Source organism: Caenorhabditis briggsae, assembly GCF_000004555.2.
Source record: "Caenorhabditis briggsae complete genome, chrIII, whole genome shotgun sequence".
NCBI lineage: Eukaryota > Metazoa > Nematoda > Chromadorea > Rhabditida > Rhabditidae > Caenorhabditis > Caenorhabditis briggsae.
The window spans coordinates 12,298,675-12,315,145 of NC_013490.2; the positions used below are offsets into that span (position 1 = coordinate 12,298,675).

Consider the following 16,471-nt stretch of genomic DNA (forward strand, 5'->3'; position numbering starts at 1 on the left):
ATGAACGCGGCGCAAGATTGGGAGGATGTGTCGTTGTTTACACCGTATTTGAGTGGGTTTTTTTGGCTGGAAATGCTGGAATTTTATCTGAAAATTTGGGAAAAAATGGCTTTAAAAGCTGGAATTGAGCTGAAAATTTAGAAAAAAAGTAATTTTTTCAAACTTTTCAAAATTTTGAATTCCCGCCAAAACTCTGAAAATCGAATTTTCCAGACGACCAAGCTCTAATGTACGACTTTGCCGACTGCCTCGCCGTCCAGACATTCCTCCGAATGACGTCACTCCCATTCAACGTTCGTCAACGTCCCAACGTCGACTTTATCTCTCCAGACGGCGTCGTTCCGCTTCTGAAAATCAATAAAACCCTGATTACGGGATTCAACGCCATCGTCGATTTTGTTCATAAGAAGGGCGTCACCTTGACGTCACATTTGAGCGAAACGCAAGTCGCCGATATGAGAGCCAATATCTCAATGATTGAGCACTTGTTGACTACTGTAGAGGTTGGTAGGGGCCGGGAAAACCCCCAAAAATGGCCTAGTTTGGGGGTTCTAGGCCATCTAGAAAGGCCTAGAATGGCCTAGAAATCCAAATGCTGGGGTTTCTAGGTCATTTAGAAAGGTTTAGAAAGGTCCAGAAACTTCGGAAAAAAGCAGTGGCCTAGAATCTCAAGGTTTGGGTCTCTAGGCCATCTAGAAAGGTCTCGTATCCCAAAAATCGAGCTATGGCCTAGAAATCCCAAAATGTGTGTTTCTAGGCCATCTAAGAAGGTCTAGAACAGCTGAAATCAGGCCGGGGCCTAGAATTCCGAATTTTGAATCTCTAGGCCATCTAAAAAGGTTTAGAAAGGTTTAAAAACGGCAAAATCAACTAGTGGGCTAGAAATCCAAAATTTGGGGTTTCTAGGCCATCTAGGAAGACCTAGAATCGCAAAAAAATCAAGCAACGGCCTAGAATCCCGAATTTCTGGTTTCTAGGCCATCTAAAATGTCCAACGTCACCGAAATTGAGCGGTGGCCTAGAATCTCGAAATTTGAGATTCCTAGGCCATCGCACGCTGCCTAGAAAGCTCTAGAACCGCTGAAATCAAGCCGTGGCCTAGAATTCCAAATTTTGGATTTCTAGGCCATCTAGAAAGGTCTAGAATCCCCAGAAATCAAGTTGTGGCCCAGAAATCCAAAAATTTATATTTATAGGCCATCTAGGAAGGTCTGGAAGCCCCAAAAATGAAACAGTGGCCTAGAAATCCCAACTTTTGGGTTACTAGGCCATCATTCGATAGTGTCCTAGAATCCTGACAAGATGGCCTAGAAAAACCCAAAAACCCAAGAATCTTCTTCCAGAAATTTGTTCTTTGGAAACACGACGAGACGTACGACAAGGTGACACGTCTGAGGTACGGTAGCGTCTATCACTGGCCCCTTTCCACGGTTTTGCCGTTTTTGAAGCGTCGTAGCGTGTTGGAAGAGCTCGCTGATAAGGATTGGGATGCAAAGGTACGGTAGGGAGGGACATCTGGATGCACAGACACACGGAAAATGGCGAAAAAACGAGAAAAAAACGAATGATATTGAGCCACCCTTCCCACAAAAGTGGGCGGAGTCAGGGGCGGAGCCTAACTTTTAGAAATTCCAACCTTTCAAGGTCATTTTCTAGCTCCACACAAAAAACGAAAAAAATTGCCATCGGTGGGAGTCGAACCCGCGACCTTCAGATTGATAGATTTTGATGAAAATTCCCACTAGGCCATCCGGGCACTTTTTTGAAAAATGCTCAAAAATGGATTTTCAGCGGTTTTTGGGCGGTTTTAGAGGAGTTTTCAAAGAGTTTTGAAGCGTTTTTAGCGTTTTTGGATTGATTTAGAATTTAGGCCCCGCCCACTTTTGGGGGGTAGGAGGGCTCAATTTCTGAGCCTATTTATCTTGCTTCCTGTAAGAGATGTAAAAATGTGTCAACTAATAAAAAGGTTTATCAAAATGTGAGCTACATTTTATCAGTTGACAGACATTTGATATCTCTGATATGAGCGGAGATAAATTGGCTCAAAGTTGATAAGCTCAAACTGTTCCGTTAAAATTCCCAAATTTTGAAACAATTTATCTGGGTTCCTGTGAAAGATATCAAAAAACTGTCAACTGATAAAATGTTCATCACATTATCGGAAACTTTTTATCAGTTGACAGATTTTTGATATCTAGTATAGGGGTCGAGATAAATTGGCTCAAAGTTGACGAGCTCAATATTTCAAAATTGCTTAATCTGTGAGCCAATTTATCTCTGTTCCTGTATGAGATATCAGGAATATTTCAACTGATAAAATGTTGATTATAATGTGAGAAGCATATTATCAGTTGACAGATTTTTGATATCTTTCATAGGGGCCAAGATAAAATGGATCAAAAAGTTCAAAAAAAAATTCAATTAAAAAAATTTTTTTTTTTGAAAAATTCAAATTTTGCAGACAATGGACGAGGTCGGCGAGCAAGCGGACAAGGTGTTCCGTGCCCTCTCCGCCCAACTTGGCACTCAAAAATACCTGACTGGAGACTTGCCAACAGAAGCCGATGCTCTTCTATTCGGCCACATGTACACGCTGATCACCGTCCGTCTTCCGCTGACAAATATCACGAATATTCTGAAAAAATACACGAATCTCATTGAATTCACCAAGAGAGTCGAGCAACAGTATTTTAAGCAGTAGAATTGTATTTTTTTATTGATTGATTGTCTTTTTTTGTATCCCTTGTAGTTCAACTATATATGAAGTCTGAGGTTTTTTATTCGGGTTACTGTACCTTTGAAGGTGCATCAGTTTTCTTTTGTTTTTCATTTTGTGGGCTTTTGGAGCATTTGGGCTTTTGGAGCTTTGTGGGCTTTTGGAGCTTTAAATTGGGCTCGGAGAATGCACCTTTAAAGGCGCATCCCTCATTTTATTTTTTGCTAGATTTTTTTGTCATTATTTTTGCTCTTTTTTTTAAACTTGGATACTGTAGGAAAGGAACAGAAGCATGCGCCTTTAAATGTGCCTACGGCGCTTGCGGTTATGCTATAGGAGCATGCGCCTTTAAAACGCGCTTCTGACCACATTGAAGCTAGATGAGCATGTGGATTACTGTACCTTTAAAGGAGCATCAGCTTCATTATTTATTAAACATTATTTTTCTTTTTTTTTGGTTTTCAGTTTTTAAAGGTTTTAACAACTTTTATTAATCTAGAAAATCAAGCACAAAACCAAAATAGTACTGAAAAATGAGAAATTCGAGAATCCGGATGATGTAGTTGTGGATGGAAGGGTTGATGTGGTGCTAGGAGGAAGAATAGAAGAAGGGGTGGATTCTGAAGATGTCGAGTTTGAAGGAATACTTGCTGTGGAGGATTGGGGTTCCGAAGAGAGGGACGAGGAGCCAGCGATTGGGGCAGATGAGGAGGAATGAATAACTGGAGCCACAGAGGATGTCTGGTGAGCTGGAGCTGCTGAAGACGTCTGAGCTGCTGGAGCTGCGGAAGAGCTATGAACAGCTGGAGCGATGGATGACGTGGCGATTGGAATGACTACAGTAGTTTTGACATCTGGAGCCGCTGAAGGTGTCTTTACTTCTGGAGCAGCAGATGACGTGGCGATTGGAGCATTAGCTGTAGTTTTGGCATCTGGAGCTACTGACGATGTCTGAACCGCTGCGCCAGAAGTTGTCCCGTCAGCCGCCTCTCCCAACGCCACCAGATGTCTATGGAACTGAAAAAGGATCAGAAAAGAATTTTTGAAAAGTTTTGGGCCTCTTTTAGATCCTCGAGAGTTTTCAAAGTGATTGGAAACTTGATAGGCCGAAAATCAACTGAAAACATGGTTTTTTTTTTGTATTCTATTGGCCGGGTACTGTATCTAGAGCTAAGCTGAAGCTAGCTAGGCCTAGCGAAAGAGAGCTTTATCAAACTTCTAGAAATTTTCAGCTTAAAAAGACGAGAAAGCTTACCTTATGGTGTCTTCTGCTGGCATCCGATTCTGCAAAAATCAAAGCAAATAAGACCAAAAAATTTCTGATCTGCATTTTGAAACTTTAAAAATGAAACGGAACTCACTTCCTCTCTCGTTTAGGTCTTATTTAAGACAAGGCCGACGCCCCAAACATATTTCGATAAGGAGGATGGTCGGATTAGTGTCTTAAAGTCACTATTTTCTAAAGGAACATTTTGAAATTTTGGCTGAAAAATGATGTAATGGAAGTTTGGAAAATCATCAAAAACTTTATTCTAGAACATATAATAGACAAGTGCCAGAATACAAGACATTAGAATAGAAGACGTCGCGGCTGCCTTGTCAGTTTGTCCCCATGGATACTCTCCGATTCTGTCTTTGCACTCGACGTTCGGAATGGAGAGAGTTGGAAGAGGAGAGATGGTTGGGATGGTGTTGCAGTTTACGTCAACCCAGCATTTCAGGATTTGAACGATCTGGAAATTTCAAGTTATCTCAATTTGTGGGATAGATATCTGAAATTTGTGAACTGATGAATTGTAGCTCTTGAAATTTTACACATTTTATTAGTTGGTCATTTTTCGCTCAGAGCGACAACTCTTCAAAGCGCTGTATCTCAAAAACTTCAAAATTTCCGTTGAACTTGTCAACAAGTATTTTGTAGCTTTTGAAATATACATATTTCATTAGTTAACAATAATTTTTCGATAACGTTTTTGGTATGCGAGATATAAGCGTTCGGAGATTTTGCACGTCCAACAAGGGAGGGTCATCACCCTTCTACTCTTCTTTAGAGCGAGTGATCTTTGAAACGCTGTATCTCGGAAACTAAATAAGATTTTTGAAATTATTCAATTAGGATAATGTAGCTCTTAAATTTTACACATTTTGTTAGTTTACAAAAATTGAGTAGCTGTTCTGGTTCTTGAGATACCGCTTCAAAATATAAAGACCGAGAAGTGACGTCAAGAGAAGCAGAAAAGCTAGAAAGGTAACGCGCTCTACGGAGAAAACTAGATTATCTAGGGGGCCTTACCTGATATCTAGCATTAACCACTGTATTCGGATCACAAGTATTTGGTTGTCTCAAATCTAAATGATGTGCAGAACCGGGAATTTCCATGACATAGATTCCACGGGCAGTATTGGTTTGGTCGACTTTGTAACCGCCTCCAGACCATGGGTCAAGGTGTCCTTGCCTGCAAAATTTAGAGTCTACAGCAATCTCGCCCCATCGCACTAGGCTTACGTTAAGATTAGGTTACTGGATCCACTCAAGTCATATCCGTAGAGCGTCTTTACTGCATCAATATTCCAGTTGGCTGTTGTCCACTTCATACTTCCGAAAATCGAAACACATCCCTGCTTCAGCGTATCATAAATATTATCTCCACATTCAGACCAGAAGACGTCATTAGCTCCTCCAGATGCACACATCGCCATTATGATTTCCGAGCATTCTTGCCATGGCCATCCGAGAGCATCATCCCCAAGTCCTCCGGTTCCTTGATCTCCACAAATATTAAAATCAATGCACCAGGTGAAATTGGCATTTTGGTTATAATTGTAATAAACATTTGCTGCATTGGCCACTGCTGTCACCAAGTCCTGATCAGAGAATGATTCTCCAGTGGCGTTCATATATCCGCATGCTACAGTAACCGGCCAACCTGGAAGAGGCTCCAAGAACCCGGTTGGGTATGGATAGTCAACCATTGCCATGTATTCGATGGCTTCACGCATGTAGGCGTTGAGATTCCATCCATCAGTTTGATTGTTGATTGGAGTACGTGGATCTAGCTTGAAGACTGGGTTGTTGTTGAGCCACGCACGACCAGAATCTGGAAAAGGTTGGCTACAGTAAGACTTCAAAAACCTAGGACGCTGTGGACCGCTGAGATCGTTCTCTTGAGCTTAATATTTTGAGAATCTGTGGACCCCTGAGCAGAAGCTCTTGCTCAACCCAAGAGTCCAATTTCTACAGTAATCTAGAACCCACCAGTAGAGGAAAGATTGAGAACTGCATTCCAAGCATTTGCCAGAATAAACCTATTGCATCCATTCTCAACATAAGTTCTTGATGTGATATTATCGAATGCTCCTGGATCCACACCTCCATCGTGCATGTAAATCAGAGGTGCCGAACCAGCCCAAGCTCTGAAAGTTTGATTTTTTTTTAGTTTGGATACTGTAGATCAGGAAGTTCCTAGCATTTTGTTAGTTGGAAATTTGTTGATAGCTATGAAAATTCTTGAGATACAAAGCTTTGAAGCTAGCTTAAAATTAGTCCATTGCTTCCTGATTCATAGTTCTTTTGGGTTTGTTTAAAGGCGCATAACTCAAAAACCTAACTTTGGTTATCAGTGATTATTAATGCTCTGTATCTGTGCTAAGATTGTCATAAATATTTTTCTGTTTCTTGTGAATCATCTTCAATTAATAAGCTTATCAGGGAATCGTCTTCAAAATTTTAATAGCTTACAGTTAATGATAATTGATAAGAAAGAGTTCCTGTTTTTTATGACTTTTTATTTGTAATTCTCATCATCGTAAAAACCGCTAAAAAGTTTCCGGAAGGTTCAAGGTCATTTCAACCTAAAAAGAGCCAAAAAGTCACTTTTAATTTTTTTTAGTTTGGATACTGTAGATCATAAAATCCCTCTAGCTAATAAAGATGTTGAGATACAAAGCTTAGAAACTAGCTTAAAACTAAACCCTTGGTTCTGATTCATAGTCCTTTTGGTGTCTGTTTAAAGGCGCATAACTCGAAAACCAAAAGATTACTAAAAATTTGTTATCAGTGATTGTTAATGCCCATCGTCATTTTGTGTAAAAAACTACATTTTTTTACTTGTAACTCAATGATTCATCACCATACGCTTATCAGGGAAATTAATACGCTTATCAGGGAATCATCGTTAATGGCTGGATGATCACTGATAAAGACTTTTTACGTGATTTTCATCACGGGAGAAGTAGCTAAAACTAGAAGAAGTTTCTAGAAGGTGTTTTCAGCCAAAAAGTTACTTACCCCTTGACAATATGTGGATACTTTTGCCTAAACCAAGCGGACAGCATTCCACCGTAAGATCCACCGAAAGAAATGACTTGTGAATCCCTATGGAACGTCTTCCCGAATTGATTATTGTCTCTCTTCAACTCAGTCAAAAGTTCTGCATAATCAGCCAGAGCCTGTTCACTAGTCAAGTATCCAACATTGGCTAGATTAGCATAAGATTGATTTCCGAATGGCTGAGTGGCTCCGTAGAATCTGTGCTCGGCGAAAATGATGGAAGCATTGAACATTGGTGCCAGGTCAAACATCATTCCAGTCGCAACTTCGAATGTCGACACTGCTCCCTCGTTTCCAGTGTAGAAGAAGATGGGACCGCCCGGTTGGTAGAAGGTGTTGTTCCACATTATTCTGCAAGAATAGAAATTGCATGATTATCTGGATCCCTAGCAAAAAGTGGTCAACTAACAAAATGTAGCTCTTTAAATTCTACATATTTTTGTAGTTCACAACTTTTTCATAGCTAGCTTAGTTTTGGAGATATGCGCTTTTAAAGACTACGCACTCATCAGGAGGGAGGAAGTGGCACGATATAGACGCAGAACTCGATAAGCCTATTAACTAGGAAAAATATATCAACTAACAAAGTTTGTAAAATTTCAAGATCTTCAGATTTTTAGTTTACAAATTTACAATAGCTAGCTAACTTTTGGAGATAAGAGGCTTTAAAGATTGCGCGCGCCTCTTGCAGCCCTCCAAGAGAAAGCGGCAAGAGGTGAGCGATCTTTAAAGGCGCATAACTCGCAAACAAGATTAGCTATTTAAAATCTGTCAACTAACAAAATTTGGGAAATTTTAAGGGCTACATGTTTTCAGTTTACAAATGCTTGATATCAAGCTTGGTTCTGGTCTAGGACTTCTGGAGATATGCGCCTTTAAAGACCGCGCACCCATTGTCGCTCTCACTTGAAGGCGCGTACTCTTCAAAGGCGCATAAATCGCGAACAAATTTAGCTATCAAAAAATTGTTAACTAACAAAATGTGTATTTTTTTAAAAGATACATGTTATTAGTTGACAAAATTTTGTTAGCTAATTTACTTTTAGAGATATGCGTCTTTAAAGATATTTAAAGGCGCATATCTCCTAAAGTAAGCTAACTATCATAAAATAACTAACTAACGAAATGAGTGGAATTTTAAGAGCTACATTTTGTTAGTTAACACTAACCTCATATCAAAAGTCCTGGTGTCTCCCCATGTGAAATGATCCAACCGCATGTTTTTGTACCAGACCACCTCGATATTTTTTGGGATGATTTCTGCATCATAGTTGACTGGTTTTTTGTAGAATTTCTAAAAATTTCTGATTCCTTTGATTTTGGTATCCATGAAGGCTTTTACCTGGAACAAACGGCTTCTTCTACTAGACTCTACGGCTGAAAACGCAAAAAGTGCCAAAACTAAGACAGTAAAAACCCGCCGCATGTTTGCGGAGAAGAGCACGAAAAGTGAATTAGGTTTGGAGAAAAATTAACTGATAAGAAGAAGAATTGAAATAGTGGCAAAAGAGACACAAAGAGACAATACTAAACAGACGAATCTTTTTTTTGAGGTTGGTTGATAAGAATTGAAAATTTGAAGAGCAGCGGTAAAAGAACAGGAACCGAGCAGCGCCAAACCAAACCAATAAACTTTGAACCCCCACGAAAATTATCACATTCCATATTCCAATTTTTCTGAAATTTTCAGAATATACTAAACAAAAATAGAGCTTCAATTTTGTAATTGACAACTTTTCAGGATAATCAATACCTGAAGAGATTGAGACGCAGACAGTCAGAGTGTCTCGCTGTCTGGCCAGCAAGGAGCTTCTAGGAAGGCTAGCTTGGCTCCTAGAAAAACTAGAAAAGTGATTTTCGGCCCAAAAGCTAGATTTTGACTATTTTCAAAACATTTCCCAATGAAAACCTCTTTATAGCTCTATAGCCAAGACAGCCAAGATATGGCTTTTTGAAGTTTAAGTATACTTTTGTCCGCATCTCTATCTCTTAGGCAAGTGATTTTACCAAAATGTTGACAACTACAAAAAGTTGTAGAGATCGGAGACTCAGAGTAGGCGGCGGTTTTTTCATGTCTGCAAACAAAAGGGACAGAGGCTGTTTAATAGAAAATGAGGAATTTGAAAAAAAAAAATTTTTTTTGAATTATTTTTGGATTTTCGATTTTTATTCCTTTCGGATTTTTGGATTTTTGAATTTAATGATTTTTAAAACGATTTTTTAAATTCTTGAAACTTTTTCGGAACATTTTTGAAACCTTCTTGGATTTTTGAACATTTTAGAAATTTGGAATTGTTTATAGAATTTTCAAAATTTCAGAGGTTGTGGAATTTTTTTTTGCAAATTTATGTATTTTTTGAATTTTCAGTAGTTGAAAGACACTAGAATTTCTAGAACTTTTTTGGCTTTTCAAATTTAAGAAATTGAATCTTTATAGCAAATTTTAAAGAAGTAACATAGTTTACATGAAATAAAAAGTAAAGGATAAAGAAAAAAGAAAGCGAATAGGGAAAATTGTGTTGGACTTCGGATCGTTGAAGACTCGAAGGATATCCACCTTCTGGGTACTTCAGTTTGATATTGTGATGTCCGTGCATCTTCCTTTTCCAAAACCAAACTAAGCGCTGAAAACGAATTTATTAAACAGAAATATTTCAAAATCTACTTACGTTTTTGCGGATTCCTTGCAAATTCCGTCGATGATCACTGTTCGGTTAGCTTTTGCGTTATCGAGATGAATTGGTCGAACCTCGAGACCTTTAACCGCGGCATTGAGGTCTGATAGAACGTATCTATCAAGACGCCCATTGTGGTAATCCTCTTCAAACTTTTTCCAGCTCTTCCGGATCGTAATCGCTGTTGCTGGCCCTTCACTGCTACAGTCGAACTGCCTCCGTCGCTATCTTAACTTTAACTCTAATTATCTCAGTATCCATCAAAGTTATCTAAAAATAGTCAACTAACAAAACTTTCAACATTTTAAGAGCTACATTTTAGTCGTTAATAACTTTTTGATAGCTAGTTTGATTTTGGAGTTATGCACATTTAACGATAGCGGCCCTCTTGCCGTCCTCAGACGATCTTTAAAGATGCATAACTCAAAAACTAATTTAGTAATCAAAAAGTTGTCAACTAACAAATTGTGTAAAATTTAATTTCCTACTTTTTTGTAATTTACAACTTTTTAATAGCTAACTTTCTTTTTGAGATATGTGTCTTTTAAGATTGCGTACCCCTTGCTGCCCTCTGAAGGAAGCGGCAAAGGATGCACGATTTTTAAAGGCGCATAACTCGCGAACAAAATTAGCTATCAAAAAATTGTTAACTAATAAAATGGGTAAAATTTATTTTCCTATTCATTTTTGTAGTTGTCAACTTTTTTGTAAAATTACTTGCTGAAGTGATTGAGACAGTTTAACTGTCTCGGAGACCTAAACTAGCGTCATATCTTGGATTATTGTAAAGCTATTAAGGTTATTTTCGTTGGAAAATATTTGGAAAATGTTTAAAATTTTGAAATTAGAGGTTTGACGCTAAAAATCACTTTTTTAGCTTTACTAGGAGCCAAGCTAGCCATCCTAGAAGCGCGTTGATGGTTAGGATGGGAGACACTCTAACTGTCTGCGTCATTATCTCTTTAGGTATTGATTTTTCAAAAAAGTTGTCAACTACAAAATTGAAGCTCTGGATTTGTTTAGTATATTCTGAAATTTAAAAGAAAAAATCGAAAAATTTTGAAGTAGTTCGGTAGGACACCAAAAATGACTATGGATTTTTCGAAATTTTTTGGAATATTTGATTTTTCATAAATTTGGAAATTACCTTTTTCGAATTCAATCAGGCTCATTTTCAGTGGAAAAATATAATTTTGAGAAAAATCATTAAAAATCGATAGAGGCTTCCGAAATCAGTTGGTAGCCTAGAAGAAATATATGAGAAATGACGAAAACATTCTGGTCGGGGACATAAAGGAGAGATTTGGAGACGCAGAGTATACTTGGCGGCTGTTTTGATGTTTCTGCAAACAAAAGGGACAGTAAAGTTTGAGAATAATAACATTTCAAAAGGAAAATGATGGATGTGAAAACATTGGATCTTGATTTTTGAATTTTTGAATTTTTGAATTTTTGAATTTTTGAATTTTTGAATTTTTGAATTTTTGAATTTTTGAATTTTTGAATTTTTGAATTTTTGAATTTTTGAATTTTTGAGTTTTTGAATTTTTGAATTTTTGAATTTTTGAATTTTTAGAATTTTAGAATTTTAGAATTTTTGAATATTTGAATTTTTGATTTTTTGAATTTTTGAATTTTTGAATTTTTGAATTTTTGAATTTTTGAATTTTTGAATTTTTGATTTTTTGAATTTTTTTTCAGTTTTTCTTACCAATTTCGAAACTTTTCCTAATCTTTGGAAATAATTTGTCGTCGGATGTTCTTGAATTTTCTTATCACCTCAAAAAAGAGTCTTTCTAGTATAATACGTCCTTTTCGTCACTTTTAAGTACTTCTCATCCCTTTTTTTGCTTTAAAAAGACCCAACTCTTTGTTTGTGCTCATCTTGAAATATGCAAAAAATTTTTGCAGTCCTATTTTTAGCACTTTTTGCAGTTTCTGCAGTAGAGTCTAGTAGAAGAAGCCGTTTGTTTCAGGTAGGTGTCTGAAAATCTGAAAAATCTGAAAATCTTGAAATATTTTAAGAAATTCTACAAAAACTATGACTTCATACCCGAAAATATTGAAGTGCGCTGGTACAAAGGCATGCGATTGGACCATTTCACATGGGGAGACACCAGAACTTTTGATTTGAGGTTAGTTATTGCAATTTCTGTGAGAGATATCAAAAAGTTGCTAACTACAAAAATGTAGCTCTTAAAATAGTACACATTTTGTTAGTTAAAGGAGGCCAGACAGCAAAAATTTCGGGGGACAGTTTGGGGGGCAAAATCGCGCCGCGTTTATGTAGGCCATCGGTCGTTAGGCGTCTTCGCGCCCCCGTAGCTCAGCCGGTAGCGACGCTGTACCCCTGAGCTGTCTGTCATGAGTTTAACTCCTTATGGGGGTCCTCTAGGCCAAATATCAGAATAAACTTTTTTTTAATGTCTGGCCTCTTTTAAGTATTCTTTGATAACTATTTTTGTTCTCGAGTTATGCGCCTTTAAACACTGCGAGCCCCTTGACTACAAAGAGGGCGGCAAGGGGTGCGCAATCTTTGAACGCTCATATCTCTAAAAGATAACTAGCTATCAAAATGTAGAAACAAGCAAAATGTAGCTTTTAAAATTTTACACATTTTGTCAGTTGACAATTTTTTGATAACTACTTTTGTTAGCGAGTTATGCGCCTTTAAAGATTGCGCACCCCTTACCGCTTCCTCCTGACAGAAGGGCGGCAAGGAGTGTGCAATCTTCAAATGCGCATATCTTCAAAAGTAAGTTAGTTATAAAAAGCTTGCTAATCATCAAAATGTAGCTCTTAACATTCTACACATTTTGTTAGTTACCAACTTTTTGATAAATTTGATGGTTCTCGAGGTATGAGTGCTTCAAGATAGCATACCCCTTAGAGACGCAGAGAAAGTGCAATCCAAGGTGTGCTTTTTTGAAGTTTTCAGCCATATCTCAAGAACCAAAAAAGCCATCAAAAAATAGTTGACTACCAAAATGTGTGAAATTTTAAGAGCTACATTTTGTTAGTTAATTGCTTTTAGATAACTAATTTCGTTCGCGAGTTATGCGCCTTTGAAGATTGCGCACCCTTTGCCGTCTCCTCCTCAGGAGGGCTACAAAGTGTGTCACCTTTAAGGCGCTTATTTCAAAAACCAAGCTAGAAAAAAAAATTGTAAATTAAAAAAATTTAGCTCTAGAAATTTTACAAATTTCGTTAGTTAACAACTTTTTGCCATCTACCGCAGGAATCCAGACAATCATGAAATTTCTATTCTTGCAGAATAATGTGGAACAACACCTACTACCAACCGGGCGGTCCCATCTTCTTCTACACTGGAAACGAGGGAGCAGTGTCGACATTCGAAGTTGCGACTGGAATGATGTTTGACCTGGCACCAATGTTCAATGCTTCCATCATTTTCGCCGAGCACAGATTCTACGGAGCCACTCAGCCATTCGGAAATCAATCTTATGCTAATCTAGCCAATGTTGGATACTTGACTAGTGAACAGGCTCTGGCTGATTATGCAGAACTTTTGACTGAGTTGAAGAGAGACAATAATCAATTCGGGAAGACGTTCCATAGGGATTCACAAGTCATTTCTTTCGGTGGATCTTACGGTGGAATGCTGTCCGCTTGGTTTAGGCAAAAGTATCCACATATTGTCAAGGGGTAAGTAACTTTTTGGCTGAAAACACCTTCTAGAAACTTCTTCTAGTTTTAGCTACTTCTCCCGTGATGAAAATCACGTAAAAAGTCTTTATCAGTGATCATCCAGCCATTAACGATGATTCCCTGATAAGCGTATTAATTTCCCTGATAAGCGTATGGTGATGAATCATTGAGTTACAAGTAAAAAAATGTAGTTTTTTACACAAAATGACGATGGGCATTAACAATCACTGATAACAAATTTTTAGTAATCTTTTGGTTTTCGAGTTATGCGCCTTTAAACAGACACCAAAAGGACTATGAATCAGAACCAAGGGTTTAGTTTTAAGCTAGTTTCTAAGCTTTGTATCTCAACATCTTTATTAGCTAGAGGGATTTTATGATCTACAGTATCCAAACTAAAAAAAATTTAAATTTCAGAGCTTGGGCTGGTTCGGCACCTCTGATTTACATGCACGATGGAGGTGTGGATCCAGGAGCATTCGATAATATCACATCAAGAACTTATGTTGAGAATGGATGCAATAGGTTTATTCTGGCAAATGCTTGGAATGCAGTTCTCAATCTTTCCTCTACTGGTGGGTTCTAGATTACTGTAGAAATTGGACTCTTGGGTTGAGCAAGAGCTTCTGCTCAGGGGTCCACAGATTCTCAAAATTTAAGCTCAAGAGAACGATCTCAGCGGTCCACAGCGTCCTAGGTTTTTGAAGTCTTACTGTAGCCAACCTTTTCCAGATTCTGGTCGTGCGTGGCTCAACAACAACCCAGTCTTCAAGCTAGATCCACGTACTCCAATCAACAATCAAACTGATGGATGGAATCTCAACGCCTACATGCGTGAAGCCATCGAATACATGGCAATGGTTGACTATCCATACCCAACCGGGTTCTTGGAGCCTCTTCCAGGTTGGCCGGTTACTGTAGCATGCGGATATATGAACGCCACTGGAGAATCATTCTCTGATCAGGACTTGGTGACAGCAGTGGCCAATGCAGCAAATGTTTATTACAATTATAACCAAAATGCCAATTTCACCTGGTGCATTGATTTTAATATTTGTGGAGATCAAGGAACCGGAGGACTTGGGGATGATGCTCTCGGATGGCCATGGCAAGAATGCTCGGAAATCATAATGGCGATGTGTGCATCTGGAGGAGCTAATGACGTCTTCTGGTCTGAATGTGGAGATAATATTTATGATACGCTGAAGCAGGGATGTGTTTCGATTTTCGGAAGTATGAAGTGGACAACAGCCAACTGGAATATTGATGCAGTAAAGACGCTCTACGGATATGACTTGAGTGGATCCAGTAACCTAATCTTAACGTAAGCCTAGTGCGATGGGGCGAGATTGCTGTAGACTCTAAATTTTGCAGGCAAGGACACCTTGACCCATGGTCTGGAGGCGGTTACAAAGTCGACCAAACCAATACTGCCCGTGGAATCTATGTCATGGAAATTCCCGGTTCTGCACATCATTTAGATTTGAGACAACCAAATACTTGTGATCCGAATACAGTGGTTAATGCTAGATATCAGGTAAGAGGTTGGAGGCTTATATCTCAAGAGCCATTAGAGCTTCTCAAATTATGTAAATTTAAAAAAATGTGGTGAATTTCAAGAGGTATAATTTAATTCTTAAAAATTCAAATTTCCAGATCGTTCAAATCCTGAAATGCTGGGTTGACGTAAACTGCAACACCAACCCAACCATCTCTCCTCTTCCAACTCTTTCGATTCCAAACGTCGAGTGCAAAGACAGAATTGGAGAATATCCATGGGGACAAACTGACGCTCTAAAGTCATCAACGGCTCCGAATGTCAAAACCACTGTCACTGTTCCAATTGCCACGTCATCAGCTGTTCCAGCTGTTCCGACTTCCTCGGAAGCCCATATGGCCACGTCATCTGCTGCTCCAGCGGTCCGAACATCGTCTGTTGCTCCAGTCGCCACGTCATCAGTGGCTCCTGCTATTCAGACATCCTCTATTGCTCCAATCGCCGGCTCCTCATCCCAATCTCCAGAATCCCACTCCTCCACATCTAACTCTCCTACGAACACGACGTCTTCAGGATCGTCCACGGCTTCTACCCTTCCCCCTAGCTCCACACCCACCAATCCACCAACAACTACATCATCTGGATTCTCAATTTTCTCATTTTTCAGTACTATTTTTGTCCTCCTGTGCACGATTATTTAAGTAAAATTCCATTATATACCAATAAATTTACAGAAATTATAATCTAGGTCATGACCCAAAAATTGGAATCTAGGTCATGCCCCAGAAATTGGAATCTAGGTCATGACCTAGAAATTGAAATCTAGGTCATGACCCAGAAATTGAAAAGACCCAAGGATCCCAAGGTTCCCGAGGATCCCATGGATCTCAAGGATCCCAAGGATCCCAAGGTTCCCGAGGATCCCAGGGATCTCAAGGATCCCAAGGATCCCAATGATCCAAGTATCCAAAGATCCGAGGATCCAAGGATCCCTAGGATCCCGAGGATCCCGAGGATCCCGAGGATCCCGAGGATCCCGAGGATCCCGAGGATCCCGTGGATCCCAAGGATCCCTAGAATCCCGAGGATCCAAGGATCCTAAAGATCCAAGGATCCTAAGGATCCCAAAGATCCCAAAGATTCCAAGGATCCCAAAGATCCAAGGATTCTAAGGAACCAAGGACCCAAGGACCCAAGGATCCGAAGGATCCAAAGATCCAAGGATCATAAGGATCCAAGGATCTCAAGGATCCAAGAATCCCGACTTTCCTCTCTCTTTATAGTAATCCTCCGAGGTCAATATATCAAATCACGTAGATTTTTCGGTGGAGAATTTAAATTTTTTTTTTTGGTATTGAATTCTTTAAAATTCCTCAAAAAGGTCCTCTCTTTGACCCTAATTATCTCGTTTCCTGTCGAAGATTTCAAAAAACGGTCGACCGATAAAATGTTTATCATAATATCACAAACATTTAGTTAGTTGACAGTTTTTTGATAGCTAATTTAGTTCGCGAGTTATGTGTCTTTAAAGATAGCGCACCCATGCCTTGTCATCCTGTCTATCAGAAGGGCGGCAAGGAGTG

At 38.9% G+C, this 16,471-nt stretch overlaps 4 protein-coding genes across 4 annotated transcripts; 2 read left to right on the plus strand and 2 right to left on the minus strand.

Moving 5' to 3' along the window:
• On the plus strand, nt 1-2,701 carry Cbr-mtx-2 (the record flags this gene model as incomplete). Its single annotated transcript, XM_002642605.1, has 4 exons — nt 1-52; nt 214-503; nt 1,344-1,496; nt 2,462-2,701. 4 exons carry the CDS (start codon nt 1-3, stop codon nt 2,699-2,701), a joined length of 735 nt encoding a protein of 244 aa, XP_002642651.1.
• A 510-nt stretch (nt 2,702-3,211) lies between these two features.
• Nucleotides 3,212-4,046, minus strand: CBG00034 (the record flags this gene model as incomplete). Its single annotated transcript, XM_002642606.1, has 2 exons — nt 3,212-3,733; nt 3,972-4,046. 2 exons carry the CDS (start codon nt 4,044-4,046, stop codon nt 3,212-3,214), a joined length of 597 nt encoding a protein of 198 aa, XP_002642652.1.
• Nucleotides 4,047-4,248: 202 nt separating this feature from the next.
• Nucleotides 4,249-8,472, minus strand: Cbr-pcp-1.2 (the record flags this gene model as incomplete). Its single annotated transcript, XM_002642607.2, has 7 exons — nt 4,249-4,449; nt 5,010-5,172; nt 5,223-5,814; nt 5,973-6,130; nt 7,005-7,397; nt 8,216-8,340; nt 8,389-8,472. The coding sequence occupies 7 exons, from the start codon at nt 8,470-8,472 to the stop codon at nt 4,249-4,251; spliced, it is 1,716 nt and encodes a 571-aa protein (XP_002642653.2).
• Nucleotides 8,473-11,613: 3,141 nt separating this feature from the next.
• Cbr-pcp-1.1 lies at nt 11,614-15,589 on the plus strand (the record flags this gene model as incomplete). Its single annotated transcript, XM_045244521.1, has 7 exons — nt 11,614-11,697; nt 11,735-11,827; nt 12,984-13,387; nt 13,808-13,965; nt 14,123-14,714; nt 14,765-14,927; nt 15,032-15,589. 7 exons carry the CDS (start codon nt 11,614-11,616, stop codon nt 15,587-15,589), a joined length of 2,052 nt encoding a protein of 683 aa, XP_045091455.1.
• Between the last annotated feature and the right edge of the window lie 882 nt (nt 15,590-16,471).